The sequence below is a fragment of the Mandrillus leucophaeus genome, unplaced genomic scaffold (assembly GCF_000951045.1).
Source record: "Mandrillus leucophaeus isolate KB7577 unplaced genomic scaffold, Mleu.le_1.0 Scaffold223, whole genome shotgun sequence".
Classification (NCBI taxonomy): Eukaryota; Metazoa; Chordata; class Mammalia; order Primates; family Cercopithecidae; genus Mandrillus; species Mandrillus leucophaeus.
Window position 1 is genome coordinate 2,872,126 of NW_012102288.1, and position 23,794 is coordinate 2,895,919.

At 37.1% G+C, this 23,794-nt stretch overlaps 1 protein-coding gene across 1 annotated transcript in view; it reads right to left on the reverse strand.

Moving 5' to 3' along the window:
• Nucleotides 1-214: 214 nt before the first annotated feature.
• The window catches only part of FBXO9 (F-box protein 9), a 33,516-nt gene continuing 9,936 nt past the window's right edge, over nt 215-23,794 (reverse strand). Inside the window, exons 4-13 of the mRNA XM_011981297.1 lie at nt 22,852-22,909; nt 20,831-20,930; nt 18,651-18,781; nt 17,138-17,252; nt 5,537-5,655; nt 5,261-5,351; nt 4,524-4,619; nt 4,110-4,203; nt 2,466-2,617; nt 215-402 (exon numbers count right to left, since the gene is read on the reverse strand). Of these exons, the coding sequence (XP_011836687.1) occupies nt 294-402; nt 2,466-2,617; nt 4,110-4,203; nt 4,524-4,619; nt 5,261-5,351; nt 5,537-5,655; nt 17,138-17,252; nt 18,651-18,781; nt 20,831-20,930; nt 22,852-22,909 (1,065 nt within the window). The 3' untranslated portion in view covers nt 215-293. The remainder of the gene's footprint in view (nt 403-2,465; nt 2,618-4,109; nt 4,204-4,523; nt 4,620-5,260; nt 5,352-5,536; nt 5,656-17,137; nt 17,253-18,650; nt 18,782-20,830; nt 20,931-22,851; nt 22,910-23,794) is intronic.

Sequence of the window (23,794 nt, forward strand, 5' to 3'; positions counted from 1 at the left end):
AATCTGCTCATAAATCTGCTTGAAAAAGGGCATGATAAACTTCATATGAAGGTTTCTCACAACATAAATATGCTTAAGCAAATTAACTCCAACTTAATTTCAAAACACCCCAAGAATTGACTATCCCTTTAAATAAAAAAAATAATCAATTTATACTCTTCTTAAAAGAACTCCAACAATTTAAAATAAGTTCCAATTCCATATATATATATATACACATTTATAACTTAGGTGCTCTTTTGCGCTATATACTTTAATTCATGCAAAAGTGATACAGGACTGGACTTGAGGCTCTACAGAGGCCTTTCTGAGAAAGCTGTGTAGCTCCTTACTCTGGCGAAGAACAAGGGGGTGTACATTTTGTCAATCTCAAAAGCACTCACTGCAGTCTCACCAGTTGATCTGTAAAAACAAAGCACAAAATTACTAGTACGAGGAAATTTCAAGTCATTTAAAATCCTGTGTGTTTGGGGAAGGTTATTCTATGCTTTAGCCTTTTTTATTTTAATTCATCTTAGGAAATTCTATATAATATAGGCATACTGTAGAAAACTCAAAAAATTTAGAAATGTATACAGAAACATCACTCATAATTCCAACACCCAGATAGAGCCATATGAGGGATATTTTCTAGTGTTTCTTGAGATCAAAGTTAGTAATTTTGCTTTTTATTTCATTTAATTATTTGCATTTTCCCACACCATTATTTTTCAGAAAACATTTTTAGTGAGGATGATATTTCACTGTCTGCTTGTACCACAGTTTACTTAATTGGAGATTTAGATTGTGTCTACTATTTCTCAATTTAAAATTATGTTATTTTGATGTCCTTCAGAGACTCCTAAGAGTAGAATTTTTAAGTCAGAAGCTATAGACATTAGGTTCTTGTTAAAATATTTCAGAAAGAACTATATTCCTAGAATATAATTTGATTATTTAACAATTGCATGATCAACAGCATAATTATAGGCATGGGGGAGGGAAAGTAGGTGGTAAGTTACGCTACCACTGCCTTTTATTCTTTTCCTTCTGACAGAAAGAGAAACAAAAGCAGAGAATTCAAGTGATTTTATAAATATTACAGGAAGTCAATGTGATAATTAGCAGCTACAAATAATGCCTATTGTAATGTCCTTTTTTCTCCTAAATAAATAATGTTTTTCTAATGGGTCAATATAAATTATAACCATCCGTTGTTCATTTGCTTGGTTCTACTTCAGGGTTTGGTTTCTTTTTTTCTTTTTTGAGACAGGGTCTTGCTCTATCACCCAGGCTGGAGTGCAGTGGTATGATCATAGCTCACTGCAGCCTTGAACTCCTGGGCTCAAATGATCTTCCCACCTCAACCTCCAAATTAGCCGGGACTTCAAGGTGCATACCACCATGCCTGGCAAATATTTTTATTTTTTGTAGAGATAGGGTCACCCAGTTTTGCCCAGGCTGGTCTCAAACTCCTGGCCTCAAGTGATCCTCTTGCCTTGGCCTCTAAAAGTCCTGGAATTACAGGCATAAGCCTTCACACCTGCCCAGATTTCTTTCTTTGAAAAGTAGAAAAAAATTCCACAGCATTACAGAGAGAAGCAAAAAGGAGATATAGTAGAATTGGTAGGCAAAAGTGAGAAAGAAATTGTTCTGTTGTCAGGACCTTCCAAATGAGCGGGGAAAAGTTATTTGACACAGTTTTCAACAATGTGGTTAAGGTTGCAAAGAGGCTAATGAAAGCTGACCTCAAAACTTCTCTCTCAGAATTTTGGATTCAAGCAGAACGAAGAGCCTTCAGTCACGTACCAATATTCTTTCAAATCGAACAAGAGCTAATTAACCTTAATAGCCACAGGACTTGATATTTCACTTCCTTTTTAAGTTTTATGTATTTCTGTATAGTGGCTCCTTTCTCACACCTCCCCTCTTCAGTTCACTGATTATGATGTACAGGTAAATGCTACTGCATAGAACAAAGAGTTTTAAATAGGAATTACCTAACAGATTTGGCTTTGGAATACCTGCAATCTTATTTTTTTAGTAGACTTACTTTCCCAACTACAATTTTATTAAATCAGTGTATAAGCCCTGAGGATAAAACAAAGGAAATAAAGCAAAAAATGGTAACTGAACTGTGGGAAAAGAAAAATGATGTGGTATTTTAAAATGGCTTTAAGTCATGCATGGACAGCTCACAGCTGACTAAGTACCATTCTCCCCATGGAATGCTACTTTTATTTCCAAAGTGGTGGTACCAATTCACATTCCAATGGGCACTATATGAGTGTTCCAGATGCTCTGCTTCCTCAAGCATGCTTAGTCTTTTTCATTTGGGCCATTTTCTTGGTTTGTAGTAGTTTGTAGTAGTATTGGTTTTAGTTTGTAATGTAACTCAGAGAAATTAGAAACATCTGAAATTCTTAAGCTGGATATGAAGTATACATTTATAGTGCAACCTTGTTATTTTTATTGCATTCACCTACTTGTAAGTAATGTGACAAGAATGATGTATCCAGATGAGTTTGTTGAACCTCTGGTGGCCACTGGAACATAGCTGTAGCCCCACATGAAAACTCTGATCTGCTTCTTGTACAGGGACACGACGAAAATATCTGTATTTATAGTCAAGTGGTTTCTGCAAAAGAAAAGATGCATAAACCTATAATGAAACCTTACCTCACTTCTACGTTTATAGAAATATTATGCAACAGTGACACTAAAAGTAACATAATATTTGCATGCAGTAAAGAGTTGTTTTGAATATTACCAGAACATATGAGTGCTTTAAAAATTGTTAAATACTCTAAAAATATCAGGTTTTCCCCATCATCATCATCATCTCAGTTAATCATCACAATAACCTCATGTGTTAAATATGATTGCATTATTGCTATTTACTAGCTAGAAAAATGAAGATCCAGGGAGGTAAAACTACTATGTAACCAATGTTACATAGATGGGATGTAAAATTATTATCTCCTACCTTTAAGCCTAGTATTTCCTTCTACTGGAAAACACTTGGACATTTTTTAAGAGGGAAAGTGATAAATTGGTAGAAGATGTAGAAAAAGCACAGAGTATAACTTATCTTTTGCAATAACAGTAAAATAAGTGAGCAAACAGCTGTGACAAGTTTCATTAGAATTACACTTCTGCAAATACTGCTGCTAAAACAAACAAAAAAACCCACTATGAATGTTTCATCATATTCTGAAGAGAAAATTGACATTCTACATGGGAGTTCCTAAACTCTTTTATTAGATAAAACCTAAGCAACTAAGGCCTTCCAAATTCCCAATTTTGACTTCAGGAAACCTGCAGTCACAGTCAAAGCAACTCTCTTTGTCTGCACAGGCTCCAGGAACCCATCAGAGGGAACTGGGGATGCCAGCAACAGGCAGCCACAAGGTTATAGGACTCGCAGATGAAATTCTGTCCTGTCTTGATATATGATGTTAGAGAAGGGGGGATTTCATACAAGAGAAATATCCTTCAAAAGCTGTATTAATTATAAAGGCAACAAGTAAATATTAATATTTATTTCAAATACCATACAACTGGCTTCTTGGGTACATATAACAATTTTTAACCAGGATTGAAAGCATGCATATGGAGAAAGGTTGTGAAAAAATTAGGCTACCAATCTGTTAAGAGAATTTAAAGCACTCTAGAATGTCAGTAATCATATTTGCTTGGCATTTTTTTCCTTTTATAAGAGCAGGAAGAAAATTATCTGAAGTTACGTTATTTCCAGTAGAAACTAAAGTTCTAACAGTATCCTTATGGAAAGAATTAACTGTATGAGCTAATTTAGGAAGAAAAAATCCCTGTGATTCGAAATGAGCAGAGCCAAAAACATATTCAGGTATAATTTTACCAGTTATTTCACAAGAGATTTCAGCTTTACATTTTCATATATAAAAAACAAACTATCTGGTAAAAAACAAGCTGATCCAATAAAAAATAACCACATTTTAGAAAACTCTCCAGCTTTCTTCAGTGATTGCTAGAAGTTAATATACATTTTATAATAATCAGACAGGGTTTCTTTGTCGTTCTAATCGAGAATGCTTGGATGAATAGGCTATTAAGGTAAGAAAACTATTAATTCCACCTCGTATACTCACTTCTTCTTTTTTCTTAGTTATTACAGCAAATACTTTGGTCTGATTGTCTGTGTCTTGTGACAAGCGATAGTGACCCAGTAGAATTGCATCAGTCCTTAAAAAAACCACAAATTGAATCTAAATCAGTTATTAAGTGGATTTAAGTAATCCAAGAAGTAACAAATTACAACAGTGTTTATTCTTGCTTGAAAAGAATCAGTTAAGATTGAGTAAACCTCAATTCCAAGGCTCCAAAGACCTACTGAAGTAGATTTTCTAAGGAAAAGCCCAGAAATTGGTATTTTTCCTAAGCCCCCGAATGACTGCTTTTAAAATCATCCAGTATTAAGTGAAGGAAGCACTGGGTTACTTTAATCTGCAAGCAACCATATAAAACGTAGACTGGATGGAAAGCCGTTAAAAAAAAAATATTACCTGGTATTCCTAGTTCTTAAACGGGGAACAATGGACTGAGGCTCTTCAGGGGTTGTCAACATCATCACATGGCCGTCAGGAAAGAATCTTATGTACCTATGTAATAAGAAAAAGAAGACCAAAACACAACCCACACACGAAGTATAAAATATGTCCTTACCTATCAGTACCTACACCTATTCATAGCTATGAAACCAACACTGAAATACCATGGGCTAAAGAACTGCTAAAACATTAAAACAAATATGACTGACTACCTGTTAGTCCAGCAACAAAGAACCAAAGATACTTTATCATCTTCCTCAGGGAAAACTGTTGAACTTTTAAGTTTTACTCATTGAATAAAAGTCAAATATTGTCTTATCAAAGTTCTGTGCTTTTTCGAAAGCACAATTTCAAACAAAGTGAGATCCACACACAATGGTTAACATGTCTATTTTTTTTCTAAATGCCAGTAATATTTGGCAAGCAATAAAATGGAATAAAAGCACAAGCTATTTGAAAAGGCAAATATACCCAGGGCAAAAGACAAGGAGAAATCTAAAAGAGGCCAGAAGAAATTCTGTAATTTATATTAGCCTATTGGTTTTTTGAGTGCAATTCTTATATTGTAGTACTAGATAAAAATACTGAGGGCCATTTTGTGGGTCAATTAAAAGCAACAAACAACAGATGTCCATTTAACTAATACATGGAGAGAGAGAATTTTCCACTCACTCAGTGTACTACAGTGGTACCTGTAATATTCCACTTGGTGCCAGGCTCTATAGAAACCATCAAGAGACTGTTCCCCTTGACGAATATATGTGGTTTTACTGATATACACTCCTATGAAAATAATTTTAAAAAGTTAAAAATTATAATATTAAGACATTTCCAGCATTATTTTACTGTGGTTTCCTTTAAACATGCTTACAGTACTCACATTCATCATGGAAAATTGAAATGGCATATTTATAAAAATCAGCATTACAGATCACTATTTCTGCTGAGTTCTACAGAATCCAACCTACCATCAAACCGAACACGAGGCCGTTCTAAAAACATCTCTCTCCAGGATGTGTATGGAACAAGTTTAATACAGCTTCTGCCCCAAACTTTCAAGCAGGCCAGACGCCATATTTCAGGGTCTCTAGGGAATAAAAGCACAATGTCAATAAAGACCAAGTCCCTACACATAGACATAAATCTTTTTGCTATCAGCCATCTTCTATTTAGCAAGTATTTGTTGAACACCTGGGAGGCACTGTTCTGAGGAGAAACTAATGGACAAGACAAAGGCCCTGCTCTTTTACTGTGGGAAAGCAAATTGAGAGAAAAGCTTCTGGTAGTATGCTTAGTGCAAAAATCAACCAACAGACAAAGTAGAGTCAGCAGACAGAAATGATGCTGATGAGGAAACAGAGGCTATCTCAGATAGGGAAGCCAGGAAATGCCTCTCTGGGAAGGTGATCATAGTGATGGGGATAAGTATCTCAGGCAGCAGTCAGAGCACGTGCAAGGCCCTCAGGCAGAAGTGTGACTGGTGGGCTCGCCCAAAGGTCAGCAGGAGCACACAGCTGTGGCAAAGAGGGCATTGTGCAGAGGGAACTATACAATGAGGCAGCTGGGGCAAGTGAGGTGGCATCATGTAGGCAGGAGTGGTTATTTACATGAGATGGATGCCACTGGAGGGTTCTGAACATAATTTACGCTTTTATTTTAGAAGATCACTCTGGTGGTTTATGGAGAATATGCTCTAGGGATATAAGAGTGGAAACAGGAAGACCAGGTAGGATGCCACTATGTAACCCAAACCAAACAGAACAGTGGCTGAGTCGGAAGGGTGGTTGCAGAAGCGGTAAAATGGTCAGACAGGAGATAAATTTTGAAAGGAGCACCAACAGGACTTTGTTTAAAAAATTAGTGCAGGGACTGGGCACGGTGGCTCATGCCTGTAATCCCAGCACTTTAGGAGGCCGAGGTAGGTGGATCACGAGGTCAGGAGGTCGAGACCAACCTGGCCAGCATAGTGAAACCCCTTCTCTACTAAAAATACAAAAGTTAGCCGGGCATGGTGGCAGGTGCCTATAGTCCCAGCTAGTCAGGAGGCCGAGGCAGGAGAATTGCTTGAACCTGGGAGACGGAGGTGGCAGTGAGCCACGACTGCACCACTGCACTCCAGCCTAGGCGACAGGGTGAGACTCCGTCTCAAAACAAACAAACCAACCCCCCCCAAAAAAAACTGACATGATTCTGCTTAACTAAAAATATTTTTAACTCCATCTCTAACTTAAAATATTCAGGGTTTGTTCATTTTGCTTTTTTAAAGTGATGAGGTCTCACTATGTCCATGCTGGAGTGCAGAGACTATTCATAGGTATGATCCCACTACTGATCAGCATGGGAGTTCTGACCTGCTGCATTTCTAACCTGGGCTAGTTTACCCCTCCTTAGGTAACCTGGGGGTTCCCAGCTCCTGGGAGTTTACTACACTGATGCTGAACTTAATGTGGACACCCAGTCAGCATAGTGCACTAGAGCTCAGAACTCCTAGGCTCAAATAATCCTCCTGCCTTAACCTTTTGAACACCTAGGACTACAGGCACGTGCACCACCACACCCAGCTAAGTATTCGGTTTTAAAGATGCAAAAACTAGCCTGGGCAATATAGCAAGACCCTGTCTCTTAAAAAAATTTTTTTTTAAATTTACCAGGGAAAAATACAAAATGAAAAAAAAAAAATTAAACAGGCATGGTGACACATGGCTGTAATTCCAGTTAGGAGGCTGAGACAGGAGGGTGGCTTGAGGCCAGGAGTTTGAGGCTGCGGTGAGCCATGATGGCGCCACTGCACTCCAGCCTGGGCGACAGAACAAGACCTTGTCTTGTTCATTCATTCATAAATAAGTAAATGAAGCAAAAACTACTTATCAGTGTCAGATTGAAAACGATAAGTCCTCTCAAATTTATGTTAAAATGTGTATTTAAAACGTTTGCTTTTAAACAATTACTTTTATGATGACACATGAAGTTTTATTCCTGAATATTTGCTTAACCAATTCTTTTTTTGTTTTTAGGCTAGGCAAGTTAAGCAGTGGGAGTGGGGAAGGAACAAACAAATCTGTAACTGGTTGTGATCAATTAGATGTAAATGACCACTGCACTTAGACCAACCCAATTCCTTCTTTATAGTATTTTCTCACATACAAATACAAGTTAATGGAATAACTATGAAAGTTGTCAAAATCAAAATGAAATCACTAATGTGAAGAAAATCCTGACAGAGCTGGGAAAGGCCATGAAAATAAGGTTCTCATCCTTGTATGCCTGATATCAAAAAAGACTACAAAAAATACAACCCTGCACAAAGGCCATTAAACCTTATACAAAAAATGCTTCTACAAGGACATCTGCCCAGCAAACTGCCTGTGCAAACTTGAACTGGCATTACCCTTGTTAATGATCTTTGTAGCCAAGGATAATTATTTCCAAAACAATTATGTAATCCTTCTCATTTTTTCCTTTAAAAACCTGCCTGCCTTTACCTCCCTGAATAAGCACATGGTTTACTATGGCATGTGTATTCCCATTGTGATGCTCTAATCCCAAACAATTTTTGAGAATTTGTTATTTAGGTGGTTTGTTATTTAGGTTGACATATCAAAGTGTCAGAAGTGGGATCTGAAAAGAGTATTACCTGAAGGAATCAGAGATTCTTAGAACCAGTGTGCAGTACTGACTTGAGTGCTCTGAGCACTCTACTTCCATGGCTTGCCTTTTCTGCCCTGGTGAATTTTCTCTCAGGCTAAGCCTCCTTCCCTTTGGTAGAGGCTTCTTGATATCATTTGGGATCTGGTTTGGATAAGGTCACCTTAATAAAGGACCATACATCCCTTTTTGAGATGATAAACTTTATGTATTTCCTGGTAAGTCCTTTCTGGTGTAAAGAAAAATGTCTTTTTAGATTGGGTATTCTTGGTTTCTACAGAATTTACATTCTGTTCACGTCTTCTGGTGAATTTACTTTTGATTTTGTCTGTGTACTCAATTTAATATTTTGTTTGATCTGCAATGCCTGGGCTAAAATATTTGTGAACATCCTTATTTTGGCTTTTGATTTGGTTTGACTCTTTTCCCTTGCTTCTTCTGAAAATCTTCCACGAGCAAAAATAAAGATTCTGAATGGTGGGCACAAGATGGCTAACTAAAAACCACTAGGGCCAGGCACAGTGGCTCACACCTGTAATTCCTGCACTTTGGGAGACTGAGGTGGGCGGATCACCTGGGGTTGGGAGTTAGAGACGAGCCTGGCCAAAATGGTGAAATCCTGTCTCTACTAGAAATACATGAATTAGCCAGGCGTGGTGGTGCATGCCTGTAATCTCAGCTTCTCAGGAGACTGAGGCAGGAGAATCGCCTGAACCCGGGAGGTGGAAGTTGCAATTAGCCAAGATCATGCCACTGTACTGCAGCCTGGGTGACAGAGTAAGACTGTCTCAAAAGAAAAAAGAAAAAAAAAAAAGACAAACCACTAGGGCAGTCACCACCACCTAAAACACAGGTCTAAACTCCCGACTTTCCCTGACAGGATTTGCAGAATTTTCTTTCCTCTCAGGAGAGTAATAAGAACAGAATGGGATTCTCAAATGTTAAAACATGCCAGGTTTTCTGGGATTCCAGCAGACTACATCTTACAGCCTATTCTTGTGCACGTTTTTAAACTGATGAGCAAAATTACATCAAGAAAAATGTACAGCTCAAATTATCATCATTCAAAAACCTGCAACTATAGAATGTATTCGATCTAAGTTCTTTTTTTCTTTATACTTTGAAATCTGCTGACTTTTCCATTCATGTTGAGATAAAACTCACTGCTTATGACATGTTAGCCAAGATTAAATAAAGAAGAATTTTGTGTAATTTGAAGGTTATTTAAAGCCTATTTCAAAATATGGAATAAGAAACAAATCAGTCAGTAGGAGAGAGAGATGTGAAGAAAGTTACAAAGATATATTTTTGGTTAAAAAAAAGGTGAAAAAGAGAATAACTTTGTACACAAAAGAATCTTGTATGGTAGACTTTTGTCCTAAAGTAAAATGACTGGTTAAGAAAGAGGAAGGTATACAACAGAGCAGAAAGTCCAAGCATGTCATCAATGTAAGCTGTGATAAGGTTCATAAAAGATTTTGTGTGTGGTCAAGTTGGCTATAATTGAAGAGAATTGTTTACAAGTCTTTCTAAAGATTGAGCTTTGCTATTATAAATACACTAATACAAAACTAAAAAGCTTGGTCCTCTGTTAGAACAATAAGGTTTTCTTAAAGTATTAATTTGCTCTTAGTATTAATAAAACTGAAAGAGGTTTTGATTTTAAATTCTAAAATCTGTTGAACAGCCATCTGCAAAACTACAGTTTCTATTTCTTCCTGGGATCTAATTAATTTCCCTAGTTCCAGGTTGGAAATGCTGTCTTTTTCACTCAGAATGGTAATTTCACTTCTCAAGGTAAAATTGTTCTTTCTGAAACTTCTCAGATTTATATCAGAAGTTCAACTTTTGCTGTACCCCTCCTGCACATGATTTGCAGGTCATACACCATTGCCTTCTGTTCTTTCTACCCTTGAAAAACTGTATCTTTTTGCTTGGCTAGGGTGATAACTCTCTCCTTCAACCTTTTTGTCAGCTCCACTTAATTTTTTCCCTCCAGTTCTCACTCTGCTGTTAATAGCCTGACACTGAAATGTTTATCTTTTTTTTTTTTTTTTTGAGATACCCTTTCACTCTGTCATCTTGGCTGGAGTGCAGTGGCATGATCATGGTTTATTGCAGTCTTGAACTCCTGGGCTCGGGTGATCCTCCTGCTTCAGCCTCCTGAGCAGCTGGGACCGCAGGTACACAAACCATGTCCAGCTAATTTTTCTATTTTATCGTAGACATGGGGTTTCACCATGTTGCTCAGGCTGGTCTCGAACTCCTGGGCCCAACCCATCAATCCACATCAGCCTCCCAAATTGCTAGGATTATAGGTGTGAGCCACTGCACCTTTTTTTTTTTTTTTTTTTTTTGAGACAGGGTCTCACTCCATCACTCAGGCTGTTGTGGCGTGATCATAGCTCACTGCAGCCAGGCTCCAGCCATCTTCCTGCCTCAGCCTCCCAAGTAGCTAGGCGTGCACCATCACACCTGGGTAATTTTTTTGTTTTAGTAGAGATGTTGTCTAGGTTGGTCTTGAACTCCTGAGCTGAAGCAATCCTCCCAGCTTGGCCTCCCAAAGTGCTGGGATTACAGGCATGAGTGACCATGTCCGGCCTGAAATGTTTAGTTTAAGGTCTAGAAGAGCAATGTTTTCCTCCAACATAACTTGATTCTGTACTTTTGGCTTTACATAGTATCTGAATTATTCCATGTAACCAGGAAACTTCCTATGCTATTTAAGAGCAAGTTACTAGTTTTCTCGTTTATATTCCTCTCTAATGTAGATACGTAACCCCGGACACTTCCTGTCCCTAATTAAATTCAAGTACCCTTTTTATCAGGTTTAACTTCCAAGTTACCTAAATAGGTTTCCCACAAGGAGAAGCAAATACCCTACAAAAGGTATTTCTTTATCTTCTTGGCAACTGGCCTAAAAAAAAATTTAATGTTTTATCAATATAACACCTGTGTTTTATTAGGTTTTTGGTTACTTAGGAAAACTGAGCTTTAAAAGGATTAAGGCTTTTACATCCATGTAACTTTCTGCATTGCTTTTAAGATCTTTTGATTATCAGTATGGTTAAATGAGTAACTTCACAGTAGCCAGCAATTTTGTTTTGATCAAATGTTTTGAACCTTTGACATCTCTGGCAGGTTTCCCCAGAATCAAGATCCTAAATTAAGGCCTTCCAATTTAAAAATAACTGAGATTTTCTTTCTTTTTTTTTTTTTTTTGAGATGGATTTTCGCTCTTGTTGCTTAGGCTGGAGTGCAATGGTGTGGTCTCAGCTTACTGCAACCTCCGCTGGGTTCAAGCAATTCTCCTGCCTCAGCCTCCCGAGTAGCTGGGATTACAGGCATGCACCACTACGCCCAGCTAATTTTGTGTTTTTAGTAAAGAAGGGGTTTCTCCATGTTCGTCAGGCTCGTCTCGAACTCCTGACCTCAGGTAATCCGTCTGCCTTGTCCTCCCAAAGTGCTGGGATGACAGGTGTGAGCCACCACACCCAGCCAACTTTGGAATTTTCTAGTTGGGCTCCTGGAAAGCCTCAAAGAATGTATCTCTCATCCTGTAGATATATCAAATGATTAACCTCACTTGGTAAATTGTATAGGAGGCACTGCTAAATAGTAAGTATTAGATCTTCTTTCAGTTACATTTATGGGTATGTTATTGATATAAATGTTTCAAAAACTATGTAAACTCATAAAAATCTAGTATGCTATTAGTTATAAATTTCTATTATATCAAAAATTTTCTAAAGTTGTATTTGTATAGATGTTATTAATGTGAGTATTCTAAAGATTTGATGAAATTTATATAAAAGTCTGATAGTCCTGATGTGACACTGTCAGTCATGATTCTGGTTCTCTTAAAATGCTACATGTACTAAAAATAACTACATTTCCTTGTCAACTGAGAACTTTCACCAAATTTTACATGGCTATTCTAAGTTTTTGTCATCACAATTATTATTCTGAATTCCCTAAAAACATTTGCAATCAGCTACAGTCCAAAGCTACTGTTCATGGAAAAGACTCTAGCAGTACTCTTGAACAAAGATTTCTGGTAACTTTAAGATCAATGGACTAAATAAAGATTTCCAGAACTCTAATAAATTCATGAGTTCATAGAACTGCTAATAAAGATCAAGCAGCAAAACAAAAAATTACATAAAATTGATGTAAATTATGAAGAGAATGTCTTTATGATGTTAGTAGACTTTGGTGAACAAAGGTGGAACCATTTGCTTTTTCTCCCTACTTGATTTCTCCAAAATTCAGAAACTACTCATATTATTTTTATTTATATAAGTTCAATAAAAATCTACTCTCTTTATATGAGGATACAATTAGAAACATTAGCTATATTACCAAGGCTTTGACTGAAAATGCCATATTTAAGAATGTGCATAAAACATCTGGCTTCAAGAGTTCTCAGCCTTATCCTGAGTAAAACCTGTCACTTCCCAGCAGGCCCAAGAACCTTAAGACCCTAAGTGAAGTCTAAAGTCTACCTGTCTTTGACTTCCTAACCTCAAGAGATTTTTAAATCTGAAATTCCTATATGATCAATGTAGGAAAAAAAATTCTTAAAAAAAAAAACTACAATATACCTGTTGTTATCCACACGTACACTGGACTGTTTCATGAATTCTCCTAGTTTCCTTCAGGATTGGACCGCAACACTCCAACTAAAAACAAAAACTTCTGCTCCTAAAGCCCTATAAGCTGAAACTATTCAAAGTTTAAGAAACAAGTCTCATGCCTGATCTATGAGCCACACAACAATATCATGACCAGAGACATTCAAACATAAACTAGGAGGAGAAGCTGATGTTTTTGTGAAAGCTGTAGACAGCTTTTCCCATGACACCAGAACCATTTCATAATAAGACTTTTACCCCCATTTAATGCTACTTTTTTCACTTGACAGGATAATGGTGTAATTGAAATTTCATAATCAATAGCTTCTGCTGGTAACTTAACAGAACCTAACCCAAGAAATCCTTTAGTATTCATTGGTTAAAAAAGAAAATATCTGTGCTATCACTAGTACTACATGCTGTACCTAGATAAATCCCTCTGATAAAGCTGAGACCCATGTACACAAAATAAGAAAACAGATCGCATGATTACACGGTCTCACCTAATCCCCTGTGGTCACTGATCTACTCAATTAGTCGTTTTTAAGCCTAGGTTCATGGCTCAAAACCATTATGCAAATTGGAATTATATATTACTATTAACTTTGTATCTGTTACTTGTTAAATTTCTGCAGAAGTATCACACCTAACAATAATGCTGGCCCAGCATTTTGAGTAACAAAAGACTATGGAACAGACAAAAATCAAACTTAATAATGGAATCCAGGTAGACACAGCCTGAGAGTCATTCCCTTCAAACGTCCCTTCTTGCCCAAATGCAGCTTAAAAGGGTTTTGACACGGACTCCTAGTCGTTAATCTTTCTCCCCAACATGGGATGAGATTAGCAACCAGGATCCGTCTATCCTGGTACTATGGGATGTCAAAACCTAACTACAGGATGACTGATCAGAGAAAGATACTGATCAAAAGGGGAAAATGTGAAAGTTGTTAAAATAAAAATGGAGTCACTAATGTTAAGAAAACCCTTACAAAGAGATCTGCAGAAGGCCATGAACAGAAGGTTCTCAGGCTTCTATAATAAGTATGGTTAACAAAAAAGACTATAAAAAACACAACTTTGCACAAAGGCCATCACAACCTTACACAAAAAATATTTTTGCTGCAAGGACATCTGCCCAAGAAACTGCCTGTCCAATCTCAGACTGGCGTCACCCTTGTTACTGATCTTTGTAGTCAAGGATTACTTCAAAACAATTATGTAATCCTCATTTTTTCCTTTAAAAACCTTTGTTTCCCTGAATAGTTTAATATGGCATGTGTATTCCCATTGCAATGTATTATTCTCAAATAAATTTCTTTTAGAGTGTCTCTCTGCTTGTTATTTAGGTTGACACAACAGTGCTAGAGACCCTAGTGGCAATCCACTAGGTGTTTAATAGGTACTTGTTAAATAGCACACAGAATTGTGAAAAAGAGTCTTCAAGAAATTCAAACATTTTATGAAAACTACAAGATTTTATGAAAACTACAAGATTCCAAATGGAATTAATTTAAAAATAATGCATCTGAATTTTAAGAACAAAAGTTATTTTTAAAAATTCTATATAAGGACTAAGTATATATTTTTATATAAGGTGCCCATGACAGACTAGTCTCAAATGACCTTATATTAAACTAGAATTATCCTTTGCATAGCAAAAAAATTTTTTTTTAACTTTTTAGTTTCAGGAGTACATGTGCAGGTTGGTTCTATGGATCAATTGTGTGTCATGGGGGTTTAGTGTATATGTTATTTTGTCATCCAGGCAATAAGCATAGTACCCAATAGGTATTTCTGATCCTCACACTCCTCTCACCCTCCACCCTCAAGTAGGCCCCAGTATCTATTGTTCCCTTGTTTGTGTCAATGTGTGCCTAGACATTTAGCTCCCATTTATAAGTGAGAACATGCGGTGTTTGGTTTTCTATCCCTATGTTAATTCACTTAGGATAATGGCCCCTAGCTTCATCTATGTTGCTGCAAAGAATATTATCTCTTTTTTTGAGACAAGGTCTCACTTTGTCAGGTTGGAATGCAGTGGCATGAACATGGCTCAACTCACTGCAGCCTCGACCTCCTGGCTCAAGCAATCCTCCCACCTCAGTCCCCCAAGTAACTGGGACTATAGGCGCACGCCCCCATGCCCAGCTAACTTTCATATTTTTTGTACAGACGGGGTTTCACCATGTTGCCCAGGCTGGTCTCAAACTCCTGAGCTCAACTAATCCTCCCACCTTGGCTTCCCAAAGTGCTGGGATCACACATATGAGCCACCACATCCGGCCTGCAAAAGTTATTATCTCATTCTTTTTTATGGGTTTGTAGTATTCCCTGGCATGTATGTACCACATTTTCTTTATCCTGTCTACTGCTGATGGGCGTTTAGGCTGAGTTCAGGTCAGCCTATTGTGAACAGTGCTGCAACGAACATACGTGTGCATGTGTCTTTATGGCAGAATGATTTATATTTCTTTGGGTACATGCCCAATAATGGGATCGCTGGGGTCAAATGGTAGTTTCTCTCTCTTTTTTTTTTTGAGACGGAGTATCACTCAGTCGCCCAGGCTGGAGTGCAGTGGCGCTATCTCGGCTCACTGCAAGCTCCACCTCCCGGGTTCATGCCTCCGCTTCATCAGCCGCTGGGACTACCAGGCGTATGCCGCCAGGCCTGGCTATTTTTTTGTATTTTTAGTAGAGACGGAGTTTCACCGTGTTAGCCAGGATGGTCTCGATCTCGTGACCTCATGATCCTCCCCGCCTTGGCCTCCCAAAGTGCTGGGATTACAGGTGTTAGCCACCGCGGCTGGCCGGTAGTTTCTCTTTTAAGTTCTTTGAGGAATCGCCAAACTTGCTTTTACAGTGACTGAACTAGTTTACATTCCCACCAACAGCACAGAAGCGTTCCCTTCTCTCAGCAGTCTCACCAGTATCTGTTTATTTTTAATAATAGCCATTCTGACTGGTGCGAGATATCTCATTGTGATTTTGATTTGCATTTCTCTAATGATTAGTGATGCTGAGAATACTTTCACACACTTGTTTGTCACATATATATCTTTTGAAAAGTGTGCACGTCCTTTGCCCACTTTTTTTTTTTTTTTTTTTTTTGAGATGGAGTCTCGGTCTGTTGCCCAGGCTGGAGTGCAGTGGCGCGATCTGGGCTCACTGCAAGCTCTGCCCCCCAGGTTCACGCCATTCTCCTGCTTCAGCCTCCCAAGCAGCTGGGACTACAGGCGCCCGCCATCTCACCTGGCTAATTTTTTTTTTTTTTTTGTATTTTTTAGTAGAGACGGGGTTTCACTGTGTTAGCAAGGATGGTCTCGATCTCCTGACCTCGTGATCCGCCCGTCTCGGCCTCCCAAAGTGCTGGGATTACAGGCTTGAGCCACCGCGCCCGGCCTGCCCACTTTTTAATGGGGTTGTTTTTTGCTTGTGAATTTAACTTCCTTATAAATTTTATTTATTCTTTTTTTTTTTTTTTGAGACAGAGTCTTGTTCTGTCCCCCAGGCTGGACACACCCAGTTGCTGGCACAACTGCAATCTCCGTCTCCTGGGTTCAAGCAACTCTCCTACCTTAGCCTCCCAAGTAGCAGGAACTACAGACTCATGCCACCACGCCCAGCTAATTTTTGTATTTTTAGTAGAGATGGGGTTTCACCATGTTGGCCAGGCTGATCTCAAACTCCTGACCTCAGGTGATCTGTCCGCCTTGGCCTAAGGGTTTTTATATAGTTTTAGGTTTTACATTTAAGTCTTTAATCCATCTTGATTTGATTTCTGTGTATTGTGTAAGGAAAGGATCCAGTTTCTACCTTCTGCACATGGCTAGCCAGTTATCTCAGCACCATTTATTGAATAAAGTCCTTTCCCACACATAGAAAAATTTTCAAAATATAGAATAACTTTTAATAAGCCACAAGAAAATTCGAGTGCTGTTTTATTCACCATTACCACAATGGATTTACAGTTACTATAAAGATGACTTGAATATATTTTTCTAATATAATTCTTTTTCCCAAATCAGTTAGGCTGGCATGCAAACCCTATGGAAGCAGTATGGGTTACTACATCTGTCCTATATATTATTCTATACCCTAGAAACCCAGCATATTCTAGCCTTTAAATTCTAAGTTATTTGAGAAAATTAAGTACAGCTTAGCAAAACTTGTTTATTCTAAGCTTTAACTCAGAATACCAATCAGGTAATTTTATCAAAATTGGCAAAGGAGCATCTTTCTTTTCACCATTGCCTGAGTTGTTTAAAAAACAAAAACAAAACTTAGTACCTGGCACAGATGTAGAATCCTCTGCATACCAGCGACAACTGCTCCAATGATCTGAGGTCCAAGTCACTAGACACCACCCATCGGAAGATGTACATCAAGACCTCCATTGGCAGCACTGCAAAAGAAAATCAGCCTTCAGCGACTCTTCTGTATGTCATTCTGTTGGCACAACCACATTCCCAGTACATTTATACCTTCCTAGAAATTTATAAATGACACCCTCTGTATTGCTCAGAGCTGAAGCATGAGTGTATTTAGCTACTCAATAATAATAATGAATGGTTCTTAACATCAAGACATAAATATCTTTGTTTTTTCAGTATAGATCTAAAACTACTTTTTATAAAACACTATTTTCCCTCATACCAGATATATTAAATGTTTTACAAAAATAATCTACTGTGTGTGATCCATATTGCATCTATTAACACTATAGTTATTTTCATCTCCTTGAAAACTTCCAATTGTCCTCCTCTGAAAAAGCCCCGAGCCAAACAATATTTAACATATTAAAAATACATTAATTTCTTTCTTTTTGTTTTGAGACAGAGTCTTGCTGTGTTGCCCAGGCTGGAGTACAGTGGCGCAATCTCAGGTCACTGCAGCCTCTGCCTCCTGGGTTCAAGTAATTCTCGGCCTCAGCCTCCCAAGTAGCTGGGACTACCAGTATGCGCCACCACGCCCAGCTAATTTTTGTATTTTTAGTAGAGGTGGGGTTTCACCATGTTGGCCAGGCTTGTCTTGAACTCCTGGCCTCAAGTGATCCTCCCACCTCAGCCTCCCAAAGTGCTGAGATTACAGGTGAGGCATGAGCCACCATGCCCAGCCAAAAATACATTAATTTCTAAACATTCAGCCTGTCTTAGGACAATTGTCCAACATGGTTGAAATGCTTCATGATACCAGTATTCCTCCAGTTTTCTTAGGGCTACCTCAACAACTCAGACTTACCCTGTTAGATCTTTACTGAAAAAGGTATGGCATCCTTAAACAACAGCATTACAAACTGTTCTGCTTTAGATTTTAAAACAGCTTACTAGTGGGTTGTGTGTGGTGCCTCATGCCTGTAATCCCAGCACTTTCAGAGGCCGAGGCCGGCGGATCATGAAGTCGGGAGTTCGAGACCAGCCTGGCCAACATAGTGAAACCCTGTCTTTACTAAAGATACAAAAAATTAGCAGGGCGTGGTGGCACACGCCTGTAATCCCAGCTACTTGGGAGGCTGAGGCAGGAGAATCGCTTGAACCCGGAAGGCAGAGGTTGCAGTGAGCCAAGATTGCACCATTGCACTCCAGCGTGGGTGACAGGGTGAGACTCTGTCCCAAAAAAATACAAAACAAAACCACAAAACAGCTTAATAGTATATGCAAATGATAATTATAACTAGATCTTCCATCATATTCTGAACTAAAGCAGCAGTTATCTGGCAAATTATCTGACCTTATAAATTTGGAAATCTTTAATCTAAGGTTAAGATATTTCTCACTGAGTTATAAAAAACAAGTATTCACACCTGATATATGAGTCTGACTGCTCTCAAGCTCAGGCTGACACAGTTTGAGCACAGACTCCTGAAATGTGAGTTGCTGCTGGAAGTAGGACAAGAGATCTGCCATTTTGCTATCATCATCATTATCTTCAATGCTGAAAAAAGGAAGGTGAATAAATTAAGTGCCTCAGTCTATAAGCGTATAGTTTAGAACTGATTTTTCATAGCATTTTCAAATTTGCTTTACAAAAAGTCACCTAAAGCTTATTCAACATGTGATACATTTTTAAATGTGATGAATTTCTCCTGCCTTACAAAGGAATACCATACCAGTTTTTCAAAGAAAAAAGCTTCAGTAATTATCATCCAGAAAGAATTAGAATTTTTGGATACAGGTGTTGAGATTTAACTAATTTTATTGTAAAGTAGAGATTTTATGAGTTAGTGAAAACTTTCAAATGATTTCAAAAATCTTAACGTAATATGTTCTTTAACCTTAATTTATTCTAACTGGATAAAAACCAAATCTACAGATGTCATCTGAGGTATTTACTTGCCAAGGGTTTTCTAACAGATTTGCCTTATCAGCCTACCTTCAGAGAGGAAAATACCTACTTTCAAAACATCTTAGGGTTCACAAATCATCTATCAATATATGCAAATGTGTAGTGAAGGGTGCTAGAAAAAAGTCTGAGCTTTCTATTTTTACTGAAGGTAAACCTTAAAGATGATCAGACTTACAAAGAGGATTGGATGAAGGCGAAGTTAGAAAACCAGGAAGTTTCAAGTGATGCAGACTTAAAAAAAAAAAAAAAAAACACGAAGGGCATTTTATAATACAACAAAATATAAGTGTGGTTGAGGCTAGATGGACTCAATGGCTATTCTACAAACGTTACAGGAAAAAAAAAAAAGGCAAACTTTTAGGGCTTATCAGATCTTATTAAAAAAAAAAAAAAGATGAATCCTTAAAGAACTTTCGTAGCCTCTGGGTTTGTATAAAAAATGGGAAAGAAAAGAAATGCCTCTTTAATATTTTAATACAATCTTTCTTAACAGCATCTGGCATATATTTACAAAACTGGCGAAGAGCCGAATCTAAACAACTCTACCCAAGTATAAAGAAGGTTTAGAAAAAACCCAAGTGATTCATTTTAAGTATGAACTATCTCACACTGTTAACTCTGATTTGGTGAACAATATTATTAGCTGAAAATTTAAACACTTCTATTAATATTGACCTCGTTGGGATGTTTTTAATATGACTTATTCAAAGCTTAAGTGTTAATACCATATGCAGTTAAAAAACATTGGCAATAAGCATATGTTATCAATAAAGGTGACAATTATTTCATGACAGAGGGAATATATTAATAGCTAATATTTCGTTACCAAAACTTTTTTCTCTGTACTATTTTTAACCTGACATTCTCTCATTGGTACAGACCCCCTTCCCTTCTAATATCAGCAAATTGAGTTTTGGGAGACAGTGGAATTAAACCAAAACAATTTTATAATTGTCTTGCAAATAGCTTCAAAAGTATTGCCTTAAAAATATGTTTTCTTGATCTTTATCCACACAAAACCAACGCTACTTCATGGCTTTGATGCAAGTGGCAACTATATAATTGAAATATTATTTCTTTTAGGAATATATTAGCACCTGTGTTTTTAAATAAATGTTAGAGTTTTAATGTTCTACTAAAAAACATTAAGAGAATAATAACAACTTTTATAGTTCAGCATTTTCCTAATAAAATTAGAAGCCTTTTTTAAAATGTAAAATTTCAAATATATACAAAAGGAAACTAGTGTAATAAAATCCCATGAACCCATCACTCAATTTTAACCATTATTAACATTTTGCCAAATTTAGCCTAATTACATTTTAAAACTTTCTACTTAAAATAGGTTTCAGAAAGTTGAAATGTGTCCTTTAATTTACTCCTTTCAGTAACTACTGCTTTTATTTTTTTAAACCGTTTTCATTTTATTATTTTTGTATCTGTTTAAAAGGTGCATTTCCATGTCTTAATCTTTCAATTTCCCTAATTAAAAAATTTCTACAACTTTATAAACAAAGATATACTAAAGAGTATAGAGCTTAACAGCATTAGCACCATCTTATGTTAAGAGTCAACAGGACAAAGATGCTTAACTTTAACAAACTCTATGCATTACTGTCTATCAAATTATATACGCACTAGCTGTTTCCAACGCCATCACCATCTGGAGACCGGGTGTAAGTAATCTTGAACTCTATATCAGGTACAAGTTGCATAGCCCTACGATAAAACTTGATGGCTAAAAGAAGAAATAAAGCTAAATTAGCTATGACCACATATTTTTGTCATTTCCTTTGATTACCCTTAACTGTGGTTTAATTTGGTAACTTTCTCTACAATCAGCCAAATTCTGTTTTTCTACATGCAACAGTAGTTCAGTGACACAAAACTATTTCCAAACCTTACTGCTCAGAAAGAAACTTTTCCCTAAACTTTAGATGTTGTATTTTACTCTTATATATTAGCCCTTCCCATGTTTTTCCTCACCCTCTTATGTATCATGATTTTTAAATAGTTGTCTTTCTTTGGGCTCTGAAGATGCAATTGCTATAGCCAACAAAAATACTTCTTTTTTTTTTTTTTAAGACAGGGTCTCACTCTGTTGTCCAGGCTGGAGTGCAGTTGGCACGATCTTGGCTCACTGCAGACTCCACCTCCCAGGCTCAAGTGATTCTCCCACCTCAGTCTCTTGAGTAGCTAGGGCTACAGGCATGTATCAGTCAGCACTCTCAGCTAATTTTTAAATTTTTTGTAGAGACAACGTCTTGCCATGTTGTCCAGGCTGGTCTTGAACTCCTGGATTCAAGCGATCCTCCTGCCTCAGCCTGCTGAAGTGCTGAGATTAGAGGCATCAGCTACCATGCTTGGCCAAAAACCCTTCTAAGCAAACTTTTCTAAGACACAAAGTTGAGGAAAATTAAATGCTTCCTACTGGGTGGAATAAATAATAGTTTTTTTGTTTGTTTAATTATCCTTTAAATTTAACTTCCTTTAGCCCAGCTGCCTCTTATTTACATAAGCAATCTTCAAAACTTATTTTTTACAAATCTAGACAAGTAGTTTAGAGCTGTAATATTCACTAACTCTCCCCACAGAGATACACCAGTAGAACTTGGAGCTGTAGAGGCTGACTAGTTCTTTTTCCCTACAAAGAAGTTTATAATTCAATATATTCTGCCATGTTCTATTATTCTGGATGAATTACCATACACTAAGTGGAGATGCGAATTTCACAAACCAATGAAGGCTGCACAGGGACTTGACCTATTGGGCCTTTCTAAAAATCTAAAGAAAATTATCACTAGAAGAAACTTGCACATAAATGCAGTAACTCTGAATGATGTAACTTTTGGGGCATTTTCAAATGATTCAAGCACAAGAATTTTTCCTATGCCTCAATTATTATCTTTGCTATCACAAAATGAAAGCATAGTTACAAACTTAATATGGTAAATAGTCCTATCACTTTATTTACACATTTCTATTGGGTTAATAAAAGACACAAAGCTGACACATATTACCACATATTTCTGTTAGTAATATGTAAATTGGAACTTAGAAAGAAAAACATGTATTTTTTCCTCAATTTATCCTTTATATTCCCATCCTCTGAAGTAATTTTCACCTATAAAAAGAGCATATTGTAAAATGAACAATATTAAATACTATATTAATGAAGAATAACTAAAGTTAAATGTAAAAAAAAAAGTTATTTTGCTTATCCTACCAATATGATGATGTTTCCCAGCAATATTTTTTTGCAAAAAGACAGGTTATATAGAAAAACAATTTCTATTTTTCATTTCTTAAAAAACAATTTCAAATATAGTTGGCCCTCTGTATTTATGGGTTTCACATTCTCTGATTCAACCAACTGCAGATCAAAAATATTTAAAATAAAACAAAAAAATACAGTATAACAACTATTTACATAATAAGTAAGTTATATGTAAATATTAGACCATTCATATAAGGGACTTGAGCATTTTGGTAGCTACAAAGGCTCCTGGAACCAATTTCCAATGAGTACTGAAGGAAGAATGTATTAAGAAAACTGATGTTCTATACCAAATATGTTATAGTAAAAAAAAATATAGTTAATAACAGAGTCATTATTCAGAAATGTTATGATGATATGAACCTGGGCTCTGAATTTTTACCTTCATAGAGAGCTCCATTTTGTTCTTCTTCTACTGCTTTTAGGAAGAGTTCTCGAGCCTATAAAAATATAAAGTAAAAATTTTTGAAAACCTGCATTAAAAATTAGTACGGATGGCAGAAGGAGGGCCTTTTTAATAAATTGTGTCAAATAACTGGACATTCATAGGCAAAATAATGAACCTTGACCTAAACCTCATACTTTACATAAAAATTAACTTGAATGGATCATGGACTTAAATGTAAAACCCATAAAACTTTTAGAAGAAAAGAAAACAAAGAAAATCTTGGAGACCTAGGACTCAGCAAAGAGTTCTTATATTTGACACCAAAAGCACCATTCATAAAAGGAAAAATTGATAAACTGGACCTCATCAAAATTAAAAATTTTTGCTCTGTGAAATGCCCTGTTAAGAGGATGAAAATATTTACAAGCCACATATTCTATAAAAGACTTGTATCTAGAATACAAAAAGAACTTCCAAAACACAACATTGAAAATATTAGCAATCTGGCTGGGCATGGTGGCTTACGCCTGTAATCCCAGCACTTCTGGAGGCTGAAGCAGGTGGATTGCTTGAGGTCAAGAGTTCGAGACAAGCCTGATCAACATGGTGAAACCCCGTCTCTACTAAAAATACAAAAATTAGGCCAGCATTACTGGCGGGGCCTGTAATCCCAGCTACTCAGGAGGCTAAGGCACGAGAATCACTTGAACCTGCGAGGCAGAGGTTGCAGTGAGCTGAGATCACGCCACTGTACTCCAGCCTTGACGACAAAGCGAGACTCTGCCTTAAAATAAATAAATAAATACCAGCACTTTGGGAGGCCGAGAAGGGCGGATCACGAGGTCAGGAGATCGAGACCATCCTGGCTAACACGGTGAAACCCCGTCTCCACTAAAAATACAAGAAAATTAGCTGGGCGAGGTGGCGGGCGCCTGTA